The sequence below is a fragment of the Pecten maximus genome, chromosome 1 (genome assembly GCF_902652985.1).
Source record: "Pecten maximus chromosome 1, xPecMax1.1, whole genome shotgun sequence".
NCBI lineage: Eukaryota > Metazoa > Mollusca > Bivalvia > Pectinida > Pectinidae > Pecten > Pecten maximus.
Genome location: NC_047015.1, coordinates 46,744,766 through 46,761,500, shown reverse-complemented (window position 1 = coordinate 46,761,500; position 16,735 = coordinate 46,744,766). Strand labels below are relative to the sequence as shown.

At 36.3% G+C, this 16,735-nt stretch overlaps 1 protein-coding gene across 1 annotated transcript in view; it reads left to right on the top strand.

Moving 5' to 3' along the window:
• The window catches only part of LOC117315107 (Ig-like and fibronectin type-III domain-containing protein 2), a 60,450-nt gene that overhangs the window by 16,807 nt on the left and 26,908 nt on the right, over positions 1-16,735 (top strand). The window contains exons 8-20 of the mRNA XM_033869277.1: positions 1,941-2,096; positions 2,575-2,732; positions 4,007-4,148; positions 4,879-4,914; positions 7,375-7,512; positions 8,425-8,577; positions 10,408-10,559; positions 10,725-10,857; positions 11,008-11,073; positions 13,633-13,767; positions 14,634-14,813; positions 15,357-15,505; positions 16,090-16,225. Coding sequence (XP_033725168.1) covers positions 1,941-2,096; positions 2,575-2,732; positions 4,007-4,148; positions 4,879-4,914; positions 7,375-7,512; positions 8,425-8,577; positions 10,408-10,559; positions 10,725-10,857; positions 11,008-11,073; positions 13,633-13,767; positions 14,634-14,813; positions 15,357-15,505; positions 16,090-16,225 — 1,734 coding nt within the window. The remainder of the gene's footprint in view (positions 1-1,940; positions 2,097-2,574; positions 2,733-4,006; positions 4,149-4,878; positions 4,915-7,374; positions 7,513-8,424; positions 8,578-10,407; positions 10,560-10,724; positions 10,858-11,007; positions 11,074-13,632; positions 13,768-14,633; positions 14,814-15,356; positions 15,506-16,089; positions 16,226-16,735) is intronic.

The window sequence follows — 16,735 nt, the reverse complement described above, 5'->3', positions numbered from 1 at the left end:
TTCTTCTCAATAACCAAGAGGCCCAGGGACATGATATTGAGCCTGTAGCTTGCTGGGGTGAAGGGCAACAAAGTTTGTTCAAATAAATGACCTTGACCTTCATTCAAGGTCACATGGGTCAAATAGGCTATATTCTTCAAACAACTTCTTTTCAATAACCAAGAGGCCCAGGGACTTGATATTGGGCCTGTAGCATGCTTGGGCAAAGGGCTACAAAGTTTGTTAAAAAAAATGACCTTGACCTTCATTCAAGGTCATATTGGTCAAATAGGCTATAATCTTCAAACGACTTCTTCCCAATAACCAAGAGACACAGGGACTTGATATTGGGCCTGTAGCATGCTGGGGTGAAGGGCAACAAAGTTTGTTCAAATAAATGACCTTGACCTTCATTCAAGGTCACATGGGTCAAATAGGCTGTAATCTTCAAAAGACTTCTTCTCAATAACCAAGAGGCCTAGGGACTTGATATGGGGTCTGTAGCATGCTGGGATGAAGGGCTACTAAGTTTGTTAAAATAAATGACTGTGACCTTCATTCGAGGTCACATGGGTCAAATAGGCTATAATCTTCAAACAACTTCTTCTCAAAAACCAAGAGGCCCAGGGACATGATATTGAGCCTGTAGCTTGCTGGGGTGAAGGGCAACAAAGTTTGTTCAAATAAATGACCTTGACCTTCATTCAAGGTCACATGGGTCAAATAGGCTATATTCTTCAAACAACTTCTTCTCAATAACCAAGAGGTCCAGGGACTTGATATTGGGCCTGTAGCATGCTTGGGTGAAGGGCTACAAAGTTTGTTAAAAAAAATGACCTTGACCTTCATTCAAGGTCACATTGGTCAAATAGGATATAATCTTCAAACGACTTCTTCCCAATAACCAAGAGACACAGGGACTTGATATTGGGCCTGTAGCATGCTGGGGTGAAGGGCAACAAAGTTTGTTCAAATAAATGACCTTGACCTTCATTCAAGGTCACATGGGTCAAATAGGCTATAATCTTCAAACGACTTCTTCTCAATAACCAAGAGGCCCAGGGACTTGATATTGGGCCTGTAGCATGCTGGGGTGAAGGCTACAAAGTTTGTTCAAATAAATGACCTTGACCTTCATTCAAGGTCACATTGGTCAAATAGGCTATAATCTTCAAACAACTTCTTCTCAATAACCAAGAGGCCCAGGAACTTGATATTGGGCCTGAAGGGCTTCAAAGTTTGTTCAAATGAATGACCCTTGACCTACATTTAAGGTCACAGGGGTGAAATCGGCTTAAATCTGTAAACAATAATTTTGCGATAGCCAAGAGCCTCCTAGACCAGATATTAGGCCAATAAAATGCTGGAATGAAGGACTAGAAAATTTATATGAATAAACCTAGCTTACTATGATAATCAGCATAGTATCTGTAGAAATGACCTCAATCAACTTCAAAGTTGCTGTAGAGCCAGGTGAGCGATACAGGCCCATTGGGCCTCTTGTTTGGATATCAGTTTGCATAATCTTGAACTATAAACGGGTGGATCAATTGCGAAAATTACCCCCCATGCATATAGTTTACATATCGAAATCGCAAAATATCCCCCGCAAAAATACCACGTTTACACCATACAGTCATTACAAAAGAATTTAACATTATGTTTTATACAAAATACAATTTAATCATATCATTCTTCATCGGTCAAAGTATACAGGAAAAACTTTAAAAGCTCCGAAATTTCCAATGTCATAGTCTTGGAATAGGATCTGGTATCATTGAATCTCCCAATATAAAATTATATCTACCAACTGAAATCTATCATTATTTATAAATATAAGATATTAAAGATCTGGTATCATTGAATCTCCCAATATAAAATTCTATCTACCAACTGAAATCTATCATTATTTATAAATATAAGATATTACGTAGCCACACTAACAACATTTTAATATTTAGAGGGTAAGAACCATGCTGGTTGCTGCAAAAGAAGACTGGTACCTAACAAGTGCTTAGATTTGTGCCTTGGAAAAGTCCCACCTAATATTGATGACTCTTACCTCTCGTGTCTCAGCCATGTCATGGACATTTTTGCATGTGTGGAGCAAGGCAGAGGTTTGTGATTTTAACTAATAAACCATTGATTTAAGGATTTTGTATTTTTCATTTTTGTGTAAGAGTTTTAGTAGTATTGTGTAATAACATTTGTTAAAGACAAGCTTAGTTTTTATTATAAGTGAAAAAGAGTAGAACAGTTATGTATTTATATTGTTAGTCAACTTATCAAATCCTAGTATGATGAAACCCGTTTTAATTTGACATCCTGGGACAGCTCTGCAGTTTTACAAACTTTTCAGAATATTCATTGGAGAATCAATATTGTAATGACTATGAATGGTTAAAATGATTTGCTTCCAATGAACAAAGGTTTGATACAGTTTTAGATGTTCTTATCAATAAATTTATTGCATATTTGTTTTAAGTTTAAGGCGATTGTGTTGAAATTATTATTTTGATAAGTAAAAAACAATATAAGATCTTTCCTTCCGAAATATGAATGGTTTCAAACAATGTTTATGTGGTGTTATTTCAGACCTTTTGCCGAGCCCTCCAGTTTCTGTGTCAGCAGTGGCCACCTCACAATTCGACTCCATACTCGTTACATGGCAGAAACCATTAGAAAACGGCGATATAGTCACGTTCTATAGAATCCATTACAAAGTCAGCGGAAGTAATACTGAATATTATAGTGTAAGTTTATCTGGTAACAAATCATTGTTTCATTATGTGTACATCATGTTGTGTGAGGTGTACCGACACTTTAACACTAGCCCTCCACCACTGGGTTGCGAGTTCGAAACCTACTTGGGGCAGTTGCCAGGTACTGACCGTAAGCCGGTGGTTTTTCTCCGGGTACTCTGGCTTTCCTCCACCTCCAAAACCTGGCATGTCCTTAAATGACCCTGGCTGTTAATAGGACGTTAAACAAAAACAAACAAACCAAAACATCATGTTGTGTGTTATTTAGATTAGAATGGTGAAATACAAAAAAATGTATAAACATGATTATATAATCCCTATTAAATGTCAAGGGTCCAAATCTAATGACTTACAGTCTTGAAAGCTTTCAGAATTGGAAATTTTTACCTTTATATTAAATCCAACCACTTTGTTGCTAATACATTTTATTACAAACTCATTAATTATAATCAAATAAGTTTTAAGGATGGATTATTATATGAGATAATGATTTATTTGATTTTCCAAAAAAACGAAACTTTACTGAAATTACATTGAGCCTCCTGTTTAAAACTTGGGACTTCGTAACCTGGTTAATAGGTCACAGCTTGTAAAAGTACTTTATCAGGAAATGATAACAGTAATTAGATCACCAGGTCCATATATACCGGTATTTCCCCCTGAACAATTTGGTCGAAATGTTCTGTCCATGTAAAAGAAATGTTCAACGTACAATAAAATCGGTCTATAAAAGCCACTCAAATGAACAGTGAAAAATGTCCTTTATAGACAGGTTGTCATTTTATAGAGGTTCTTTTACAATGAATTGTGTCAGTTGGTTAGGGAAACAGAGCCCAGTTGTTCAAAAGTGATTAGACTTATGACAGTTTGACAACAAATTTAAAATCCCAATAAAATCATTTATAGCAAAATGAACTTGACAAAATTTTATGAGACTATAACACTTGTCAGTCTCTTCCTACCAACTTATTTCAAGGAATGCAGACACAGGTTTTGAAGTAAAGGAGAAATGAGTTTTTCACTAACCAAATGATAAAGCTAATCACCTTTTGAACAACTAGACCTGGATCATGATTGGCTTTTACAGACAGGTTAACATTTAGCTAATAGAGGTGGCTTTAGGGTAGGTTCCTAGTAATGTACTTTTGGACACTACAGGAAGTAAGATTTTGTGGGAAGTTGTAGGTCCCCAAGGTTTTGGGTTTATATCTGCAATAGACTTTTATCACCAATGGATATCCATATGCGAGCTGTTCACTTTTCAGACACCACTGATCGACAAACATGACACACTGTTCTCTGTATCAAACCTGCTGAAGAACACCGAATATGTGATGTATGTGAATGCCATCACTGACCATGGGTCGAGTCAGCCTTCGGAATTTGTCTACGCGACCACTAGGGATGGTAATTATGTCATCATAGGAATAAATCAAGTTGTTCTGGCAAACTTATAACTCACTTTAATTTGGTATTTATAAAAGTCAATTCTGAAAAAAATGGAATTCAATCAAGACATATATTTAAGTGTTTACTATGCATGTACAATGTATATGAATATGCATGATGTGTACTCTTCAGTTAACTATAAATATACACACAAACTAAACATTCTTCTATTTTCTGCTCGCTAAGTACTTCTGAAACAGGATACTTCTAAGGTCCATCATTGATTGAGACTTTTACTTTAATATTTCTCATATTTACCGCATAAAAATTTCCAATATTTGTGGTCAAACATTCTTTCTTTAGTACTTAAATGTGACCTTTAACTGTAAAAAGCAGTATTTTGTGTTCTTACTTAATCTGATAATCTTTCTGGACTTTTTTTGACACAATGTAGTACATGTATTATTATCAGTAGTTGAAGTCTGTCAAGGAATGCATGATTGAAGAAAATGTTCTTGTTGCTGTGGAAAATCCATCCTTTTGTTTGATTCCTATTACAAATTAATACACAAGTTTATATTAGATAAGTTAATGGTTTATGCTAAAGAATAAATTAAATTATTGGAGGTTTTATCTATAATTATGTATCTGTCACTATAAAAAGATAAAAAATGTATATGACTCACGCTTTATTGAAGAATTCCCCACTCATTGATCTTTGTTCTTATTCAAACACTTTAAATTTCAGCGACATCAGCTCTGACTAAGAATGAAACAATATATGGTAAATATTGTAATAATTTTGTTTGGACATCAGCATGATGCTATTTCTGAAAATAGAATTATTGTGAAATATGTCCTTTTAAATAAAATATTTCATATGGTTAGAAATTAAGCATTTTTAGGTCATCTGACCCGAAGGGTCAGGATGACCTATAGCCATCATGCTTCGTCCGTCGTCGTCCGCCGTCCGCCGTGCGTCGTGCGCCGTCCGCCGTCCGCCGTCCGTAAACTTTTCACATTTCAATCTTCTTCTCAAGTTCCACCAGTGGGATTAAGATGAAACTTGCCAGAAATGATCCTGAGATGGTCCTGACCAAGTGTTGTTATTTTTCGGGTTGGTCCGAAATCCAAGATGGCCGCCAAAGCCGCCATTTTGAAAAACACATTTGAAACTTCTTCTCAAGTTCCACCAGTGCTGTTGGGCTGAAACTTGCCAGAAATGATCCTGAAATGATCCCGACCAAGTGTTGTTATTTTTCGGGTCGGTCCGAAATCCAAGATGGCCGCCATAGCCGCCATCTTGAAAAACACATTTTAAACTTCTTCTCAAGTTCCACCAGTGCTATTGAGCTGAAACTTGCCTGAAATGATCCTGATATGATCCCGACCAAGTGTAGTTATTTTTCCGGTCGGTCCGTAATCCAAGATGGCCGCCATAGCCGCCATCTTGAAAAACACGTTTTAAACTTCTTAAGTTCCACCAGTGCTATTGAGCTGAAACTTGCCTGAAATGATCCTGATATGATCTCGACCAAGTGTAGTTATTTTTCCGGTCGGTCCGTAATCCAAGATGGCCGCTGAGGCCGCCATCTTGAAAAACACATTTTAAACTTCTTCTCAAGTTCCACCAGTGCTATTGAGCTGAAACTTGCCTGAAATGATCCTGATATGATCCCGACCAAGTGTTGTTATTTTTCGGGTCGGTCCGAAATCCAAGATGGCCGCCATAGCCGCCATCTTGAAAAACACATTTTAAACTTCTTCTCAAGTTCCACCAGTGCTATTGAGCTGAAACTTGCCTGAAATGATCCTGATATGATCCCGACCAAGTGTAGTTATTTTTTAGATTGGTCTGAAATCCAAGATGGCCGCCATAGCCACCATCTTGAAAAACACATTTTAAACTTCTTCTCAAGTTCCACCAGTGCTATTGAGCTGAAACTTGCCTGAAATGATCCTGATATGATCCCGACCAAGTGTAGTTATTTTTCCGGTCGGTCCGTAATCCAAGATGGCCGCCATAGCCGCCATCTTGAAAAACACGTTTTAAACTTCTTAAGTTCCACCAGTGCTATTTAGCTGAAACTTGCCTGAAATGATCCTGATATGATCTCGACCAAGTGTAGTTATTTTTCCGGTCGGTCCGTAATCCAAGATGGCCGCTGAGGCCGCCATCTTGAAAAACACATTTTAAACTTCTTCTCAAGTTCCACCAGTGCTATTGAGCTAAAACTTGCCTGAAATGATCCTGATATGATCCCAACCAAGTGTTGTTATTTTTCGTTATTTTTTGGGTCGGTCCGAAATCCAAGATGGCCGCCATAACCACCATCTTGAAAAACACATTTTAAACTTCTTCTCAAGTTACACCAGTGCTGTTGGGCTGAAACTTACCTGAAATGTTCCTGAGATGATCCCGACCAAGTGTTGTTATTTTTTAGATTGGTCTGAAATCCAAGATGGCCGCCATGGCAGCCATCTTGAAAAACACATTTTAAACTTCTTCTCCAGTTCCACTGGTGCCATTGAGCTGGAAATTGGTGAGGATGTTAAGGAAGGAGGGCCAACAAAGTGTTGTTATTTTTTCGGTCTCGTAAAAACTTTGACATGGCAGCAATGGCGGCCATTTTGTAACATGATTGCGCAATCATGGTTTTCCTGAACAACACCTATTTCAAACTTCTTCTCAAATTCCACCGGTGGGATTCAGCTCTTAACTTACCAGAAATTATCCTTAGATGGTCCAGACCAAGTGTTGTTATTTATTGGGTTGGTCAGAATTCCAAGATGGCCACCATGGCCAACAGTGCCACTATATACTTGCTACAAAGAATGCATACTACAATAATATAAGGGTTTTAATTTAGAGTCAGATGACCGTTAAGGCCCCTGGGCCTCTTGTTAAAGGAATACTGATCTCCAGTTCCCTTCAATTGTAATTTTGTTATACCTGAATGTGAATTTTTGTAAAGCATTATTTTAAAATAAGATGCTATTCTATCACTATACATCTGAAATACAGTTATATAGAATTATATGGAATCAATGTTTGCAGAATATTGAAATTTGAGATTGCCTGAGTCTCCTAAAATAGTATTGCATAATGTATGTAATTACCAAAGAAGAAATAATTCTTTCTCAAAGTAACTCTGACTGGTGTAATCTGACAACTTTTTATTATTTTATCAGGACACAATCGTCCTGTACAAGTCTGTAGTGTTTATACCTGACTATATTTCAGAGTGCTGTGGCAGGCGTGCTGTACACCCTGAGTGTCAGAAGTTACTGTGTAAAGCTGACGTGATGAGCCAGCTGAATCCTGAAGTAGTTATGGGCAACTGTAGTGACGACTTCAACAACATACTGGCATGTTATGCAGGTATTATTCTCACAGCATCAGGATGTAGGAATGGATTTAATAATGTTTCTGATTTATCGATAAATTATTTTTACTTCCTTACAAGATTTTTCGTCTTAACTTTGAATGGTAAGCCATACTTCTCCAGCAATAAGCCCATGTCTGCTATGTATCCCACCTGTGTCTATTGCAGGTCAATAAAAACACTAATAAGTGCTTTTTACTGCAACAATCCAACCTCCTATTTTGAGTTGATGTTTATGCATTGGTCCTTTGGACTTATACAGGATAAATATGGTCATGTCAGTTAATACCTGTATTGATAATGGCATCATTTTTGTGTTCTCAGTAATATTATAGATGGTGTGGTACTGCCTATTGATCACTTGGTGGTATTAAGGTCCTCATGGTTACTTTACAAGTCCTCATGGATACCTTGTTTGTAACATCTGCTGATTACCTCATCAGACTCTGTTGGTAACCTAGTTTTTGTTTATTCGTGGGGTCTATCACCCTCTCAACAGCCAGGGTCTTTTTGAGTAGTAGCTGGTGGCTACCTCACTGAGCATGGTGTCTAGAGCAGTTGGATACAATGCCTTTCCCTAGGACATAACTGCAATAGCACACCTCGGTTTGCGATGTCAACTGGGAAAAATAGCACAGCATGGTTTGCGATCTCAACTGAGAAAAATAGCACACCATGGTCTGCGATCTCAATTGAGAAAAATAGCAGAGCATGGTCTGCGATCTCAACTGAGAAACACAATCCACTCACTTCGATCTTCATCTGTGGTCCATTATATTCTACTAATTGAGCTATCTAAGCCCCATCAAAGAAAAAATCCTAGTGTGGTGTGACGTGCTGATTACTTGGTACTTTTGATACCTGTTCATTGCTGATGGTATTTGGTGACGTTGATTGATCTGTTGCAGGTGAACGGGACCAGTCAGCCTGCTGTGGAAGAATGCATGTACCAGAACATTGCTTCAGCTTCTGTGGGGGAAGTGATATTGTCTTCTCCTGGAATATCACTCAGTGTATTATGAGGATGGCAGTTATAGATGGCTGTATCGAGGAGGGCAGAGGTAAGACCACTCACACCAGCAATCGTTTTTGCTCTTTGTATCAGGATGTATGTTTTCTGCATTTGACGTTTACTTTTGAAATAGTTTGTGCATGATTACATTTCCTCTCTAACTAAACTTCAAATTATTAGTCCCCTGCCGTTTGAAAAACGGGGGGACTATAGGTTTACCCTCCGTCCGTCTGTCCGTCCGTCTGTCTGTCTGTCTGTCTGTCTGTCCGTCTGTCTGTCTGTCACGCAATAGTTGTCAGGACAACTCCTTCTAAAGTACTACTCCGATTTTAATGAAACTTGGTATACATGCTCAGTATACCATGTAGTTGTGCATCCCACTTTTTTTTTTTCCAAAAACCAATTTTCAAAATGGCCGCCGGCTTCTCATTGGTTGAGTCGTGTCCGGACAATCCTAAAGTACTACTCTGATTTTAACGAAACTTGGTATACGTGATCAGTATAACACGTAGTTAAAAAAATGGGAAATAGATAGTTGCACTCCTGGGTCAGGCAGGGGACTTTGTATTGCTGTTGCAATACTATCCATCCTTGTTTAAAAAAATTCTTCAGCAAAATGCCGTCTACATTTCGAAAACTGTTTGTTGCTAAACATTAGCTTTGTACTAGAGAACAATATGGTATGAATCTTGTACACAATTTATAACTATTATCATTATAAAACCATTGTTGATGCTCCATCCTTTTTATCTAATCTTATTATTTTTTGTCAAAAAAAGAATTCCACAATGGGTTGGAATCTAAATATGTTAATATTAAATTTTGATAAAAGTGTTGGTATATTGATCCTTGTGAAAAGGGAAACAGCTAATATGCTGAGCTATTAATAATTGGTTAAGTATCTAGTGATAAGCATGGATAATTATTTTGTAAGGGACCGGTACTGCCCAGCAGGGAGTTAGGGTGACACTAGCTGTGGTAAAAACACATAGATCAAGAGGGCTTTGGTGCAGTTCTATTTAGAATAGGGCTTTGGTCAGTCAGGGGGTTATATTTAGAGCAGATGGGGGTAGGGGGTGGGGGGCAATAGGGGTAAATGTATTTAGAGTCAAACAGGGGCCATAGGGAGAAGTTATCTTTAGTGCAGATGAGTAATCTTTAGGGGAGGTCATTTAGAGGGTAAGACTAGTGTTTGTTTGAGTCTATAGTCTATAGTTTGGTTGTCAGTCTATCTTGGATATGGGCATGTGTCTTTTCTTTATACTTTTATAGTTAAGGAGGAGTCTATACTTCGGTGATCAGTTTTTCGTCAGGGTCAGACACATAGAATTCTATCTTTAGACCAGAGTATAGATATATTAGAAAGATTGTGTGTGTAGTGTAGACTTGATTATATATGGGACCCTATAAAATGGTCAGAACCCAACTGGACTTGGAGGAGAGACTTTTGAACCAGGAAGAACGGGATAGATTTAGGTAGTTAGATGCATCAAAATAAGAACGGTGTTTACTTGGTGGATTCTAGTGAAAGAGAAATGGTTTTGTTCATTTTATAGGCTTTAGTGAGCTTTGTGAAATTTTGTGACTTAGTATCTTAAAAATAATGTAAGCTGTATGTAGCTGAAATCAACTGGAGTGGAATAAAGTAAAGATAAATAAACATAACAACTGGTGTCAGAAGTGATATTGAAATAAGTAAAACAAGAAACGTAGAGAAATGGAATAATTTCTAATATTATAGTACTGTTTACATTTCGCCCTGAAGAAAGTTTATTCTGCAAAATAATTATTTACATGTAAATTCATTTTATATATTTTCTATAACATTTAAGTTTCAAAATTGGAAATTGATTTTATGATATCTCATTTTTCCAATTAGATATTATCCCAAGAGCCCCCACGCAATTCAAACTTGTCAAGTTGGAGTGGAACACTGCTGAATTTTCCTGGGAAAAGGCTGGCACTGCTGTTACGACCTCATACGATCTCTTCTATCGGCCGATATTCCCACCAGGCGGGACATATCAGAAGGTACTGAATGCTCAGATACCCTTCCTTTCTCAAAAATATGGCTCAAAAATAAAGTCAGAAAAAGCAAATCTTTTTAAATTGTACAACTTTTGAAAAGCAACTTTTCCCTACACAAACATTAAAACAATCGGATATCATATTAAATTGGTTGTGTTTATTTTGTAGCTGATTATATCGGGTAATACTGAGGTAGTGGTTAGTGGCCTGCAGGGTCTGACACAGTATGAGGCATTTGTGGTGGCCAAGAATGCCAACTACACAAGTCTGCCAACATCGCCTATAGGATTTCTTACCTATGGTAAGTATGAAACACATATGAGTCCAGTAGCAGTAAATATGGAGTCTAAAGACTCTGAATCAAGTCATTTCGATCCTTATCATTTTATCAAAGTTATATAGTTATAAATGGCTTTTGAATACTTTTTGAAGTTCTTTGTTTCCTTTTCAGCCAAGCCTGTCTCTCCACCAGTACCAACACCATCGACCACACCAGATCTCTTCTATAATTTCACTGGTAAGTACAAAACTTTTACATCTTCTCACATATACTGAAAGGATAAAGAAACGTGACTTCTTTAATTATAAAATATTTTGTATTTAATATACATAGCTGTATAACAGTGAGGGCATGTCATATGCTATCGTTGATGGTACATGTGCCCAGATGTTCCCAATATAAGATAGAGGCCTATGCTCTTCACAGAAAATTCTCAATTCATGTTATTTTGCTGAGATGGCTGTCAACATATGTACCCATATCATGGGGAGCATTTGCAGACACTGGTGTCTTGGAGCGTGACAGATTTGGGGGTGGATCGGTTATGGTTTTGGAAGGAATTTCTTATGGGTTCAAGACACCTTTAGTGATCATTAACGGGAATTTAACGGCTGTACGCTATCAAGATGCGATCCTTTATGTTGTGTCATTCATTAGGAGGCACCATTGGACCTTTCAGCAGGACAACGAGAGACCGAACTTGTGAGAGTTTGTAGGGACTTTCTTGAAACCCAGTTTATAATCCCTATTGAATGGCCTTAATTGAGCCCTGATTTGTCCCCAATTGAACACTATAACATGCTATAGCTGTTTGGGGAGGACACACACAATATTAGGGATTGGTCTGACAATGGCAGTTATTTCAACATTAGGTACATAAGCATACCCTACTTCATGGCGACCTAATGTAAGTCCTCATTTGTTAAAAATCTCAGAATTTTAAGATGGATGGTCCATTATTCGAACTTAACTATAATTGCATTTCACTTTTAGGTAATTCTCACAATTACCAATTTATTAAACTGTGAAGTTGAAGTTGCGTTGCTTTATCCTTTCAGTATATATACCAGGTGCCATTTAATCCTTTTCACAAGCTGGATATGATATAAATCTTGAAGTATAAAAAACAAGGAACAATTGAATAATAGACCATCCCTTTTTTCCATGTCTGCCCAATCTTCTTATATTTTTACCCCCTTCCCCCATGTCGGCCCAATCTTCTTATATTTCTACTCGTTTTCTCCTTTGCCCAATTTCCTTATGTTCACTCCGTTCCTCCATCTCCTTTGGTTTTACTAGGCCATCCTCTTGTGGTTCTGTTCCTCCCTTTCTGTCTGATTCTTGCTGTATAGAAAACTAATTACAACATACAAGTTAATTAAGAAAATTTCTTGAGTTATATAATAAACAGAATCCAACATTAGAGTAACATTGAATTTATTGAACTTACTTATCAATTTTATATCAAACTTGTGAGAGGCTTGTTTCATAAACACTATAGTCTTACCCACTTAATGCTGTTCAATAAATTCTAAATGATGATACTTGAATGCTAATGTTAGACCCTCTGTTTATTAATGTTTTACTCGTATGTTTTACCTGTATGTTATACATGTACCTGTATATTTTACCTGCATGTTTTTACCTGTATTCTTTTATATGATACATTATGGATGCAGGCTACAAGCCTATCCATAACTGATTCAGTACATACAACAAAATTTATGTTTTACCAACTAATATGCTTCAAGTGTTATTTAAACTGTTTTTCCATTGTTTCATTTCCATCTTCTTTGCTTTTTCACCTTCTTTCATGAAACGTCATTACATTTAAGTTTTACCTATATGTTTTACCTGTAGGTATTATCTATGTCTTACCTATATGTTCACCTATGTGTCTTACCTATATGTTCACCTGTATGGTTTACCTATATGTTTACCTGTATGGTTTACCTATATGTTTACCTGTATGTTTTACCTATACGTTCCCCTGTATGTTTTACCTGTGTGTATTACCTATATTTTACCTATATGTAAAACCTGTATGGTTTACCTATATGTTCACCTGTATGGTTTACCTATATGTTTACCTGTATGGTTTACCTATATGTTCCCCTGTATGTCTTACCTATATGTTAACCTGTATGTCTTACCTATATGTTCACCTGTATGGTTTACCTATATGTTTACCTGTATGGTTTACCTATATGTTCCCCTGTATGTCTTACCTATATGTTCACCTGTGTGTCTTACCTATATGTTCACCTGTATGTCTTACCTATATGTTCCCCTGTATGTCTTACCTATATGTTTACCTGTATGTCTTACCTATATGTTCACCTGTATGCTTTACCTATATGATCCCCTGTATGTCTTACCTATATGTTAACCTGTATGTTTTACCTATATGTTTACCTGTATGGTTTACCTATATGTTTACCTGTATGTTTTACCTATACGTTCCCCTGTATGTCTTACCTATATGTTCACCTGTATGTTTTACCTATATGATCCCCTGTATGTCTTACCTATATGTTCCCCTGTATGTCTTACCTATATGTTCCCCTGTATGTCTTACCTATATGTTCACCTGTATGTCTTACCTATATGTTTACCTGTATGTCTTACCTATATGTTCCCCTGTATGTCTTACCTATATGTTTACCTGTATGTCTTACCTATATGTTCCCCTGTATGTCTTACCTATATGTTTACCTGTATGGTTTACCTATATGTTTACCTGTATGTTTTACCTATATGCTAACCTGTATGTTATACCTGTATTGTCTATTTCAGCTTGTTGTGCAGCTAAAAAAATGCCAGCCAAGTGTTTACCACTTTGTGACTATGAACACTATAAAGGGACCATCAATTTTGCGCTTGCTCTAGAATGTGGCGATTACATCCTCCCACTTCTCATCTGTGGCTCAGGTAGGTATCCATGTCACTATGGTCTGTGTTGGATGATACTCAGGGGTAGGTTTTGTTATTATCACACCTGTGACTATATGATGGGACATATATAGTATGGAGATTTCTGGTAAGATGATAGTCCAAAACATTTTGTTCTATCTCTAATCTCTTTGCTTTTTACCTTCTTTCATCAACCGTATCCTAAGAAGGCAGAATGTCCTTTACTAAGTTAGTCTGCTGCTGCTCTGAATGTAAAAAAAAGAAGAGTTATGGCCCTTCCTTTGTTTTTGATATCAACGTTTTTCTCGGGTTATGCTCATTTCTACATTGTCTTTTGAATATTATTCTGAATGAGTTTTATTAGCTAGATCAATTGATATATGTCAATAAAGAATTGGAATATATAGAAAAGTTAATTTAAATTTATGTTCAAATTAAAATGATTTCTTCGTCTTAAAATAGATAGAAAATAATTCATTTGAATTTCAATATAGAAAAGGCAAAATCAGAAATTTGATTTTTAAGATAAATTCATTGTGTTTTAATTCAATATATCAACGTTATGCTAATTTCTCTGTCTTAACGTACATGTATATTCATTTAATAATTAAATAATCATTGAGTATTATGAAAATGACAGATATTTAAGATTGAAGTTTTAATAATTTGATACCAGAATAATGCTTTCATTAACTAAGCAAACATATTCATCATTCAGCCTTTCCAGTTATCAGTAAAAATCAGATTGATCCAAGATTATTATAAAGCTTAAGTTAAATGTGTATGTCTATAGATTAAAAAATAGAATATCCATAGAAGAGATTTGGATTGAACTCTGGGCTGTCATAAAGTGTATATTAATCTGAAATTTTTGTATTGGACAGATGGACGTAACCATGAAAGTTGTTGTAAGACAAGGGGCGTCCTGGACAAGTGTATTCCTCTGTGTAGTGTGACCAGTTACGACAACGTACCTAACGAAATCCACCAGAATCCGATCATGTGTGCAGGATACACCCTACCCATAGCACAATGCTACACAGAAGGGAATAGGTCTGTAACATGTTCTACATACACTAGGGCTTATTGTTTAAATTATAGACGATCTTGTATGAATTTCATTTTCATATGGGATTCATGAAAAAATTGTGATGAATTTCATAGCTCATATGAAATGGAATAAAATTCTAGATTCTGTTAATCACATATTCTAAGATGTTTTTGTAAACATTCAAGACAATCATTTTATTAGACTGATTTGAAATCTTTATATATAAGTAACAATATTCTCACCCATTCCTCCTTTATTTGGTGTCACATTATAGACAATGTAAAACCAAATGCCATAATGTCACAATTACAATGCAGCTAATAACAGTGTAAAGCTACATTTTCTGGTATACTAATAATTGTAAAGTTTTGAAATTTTCAATAAAGTTTTACCTATTTGTTATTGTCTAAAATTAAATGAAAATGTCTAGAGTCCAATTTCAAATTGGGAGGTTGTCATGCAAACATCCGCCTCGGTTTTGTAATATGGCTCTTTGACCAATCAGAAAAGTGTTTTCTATAAACGGAATATAAAGACATATTAAACCTGGTTTTAGTGTCCCTCCCTATGGCCCCAGAGAGTGTAAAGGTGATGTTGGTCACAGCCCACTCAATCCAGCTGAGCTGGGATCCTCCCAGACGAGGCCCAAATCCACAGAACTACACCGTCCTCTATCAGATGGAAATGTCTGAAACATGGAAAATGGTGAGTTAAAAAAAATGAAAAAAAAATTCTAACTTTGAATCATAAAATGCATATGATCTTGATATTTCCTCATAAAAAATCCTCTGTTCTAATTGATATAACTATGCATATGAAACTTTCTTTTACTTTGAATGTTATGTGAAAATAAAACAATGTGAGGTATTTTTTAATTCATTTATTCAACTTGGAGAATGGTTTCCCTGAAGACTGGGCCTATATTTTTCACATGAACAATATAGGTAACTTTTAAGCAATGGAACCTACAACCAGCTTTATCAACCCGGTTAACAGGCATCTCTGCCTTACTGTAAGTGTCTGTCAAATGCTTCTTTTTCTTTTCAACTCGCAAAGCTAGATAAACAACATATAAACAAATTACAGGTTTACATGGAGACCAAAATACAAGGAGAATTAGACCAGTTATCTGTACCCAGAAGAGTAAGCGATGTCTGTACATACTTGTATGCCTGCTAACAATAGTCTAGATTCCTGACATTATTATACTCTAGTGCAGGTACATTACGATGTTTTGATACAAAATTATGCATGAATTATTTGAAATCTCATACTCTTTCCATTTTCAGCAAACTGCAACTAAAGTACCATTCAATCTAGTTGGGCTGAAGGATGAGACTCGTTACAGTATCAAAGTTGTCTCTGTCAATGAGAACGGCACTAGTGTCCCCTCCTATGTCGTCATACAGGCGACCTTACCATACTGTAAGCATTGAAAGATCTGTGCCCTTACAAGTATTGTATTTAGTGACAATATGTGAAACATCATTGTTAAATTCTTAACTGGCATATATATCCAGTTGTCTCACTGTTTATTGTGTAATTAAGGAAACTTTTTGTTAAATTCTAGGCATCTAACAGTATACTCACCAATGATGTATATTCAATTGAAAACAATATACAAAAGTTGCAGTTCACACAATCAGACTTGAACATGAATTTTACTACAGTATTTATCTGGCAATAAGCCTGTCCTGATTTATTGAAGTTCACCAGAAATACCATCAGATGCAATTTCACTACCATGTAATTAGACTACTCCTTAACTCCCTAATTTGTGATGCATACTATGGGTGAGGCGGTTGGGGGGTGGGACTGGGCTAATAGCAGGATAAATACGGTAATTATGAAAATTACTGTCAGATAACCACTAAATCATGTACATGTATGTTTACCGTACCTTATAGACATCTTAAAATGAAATTGTAAAATGTT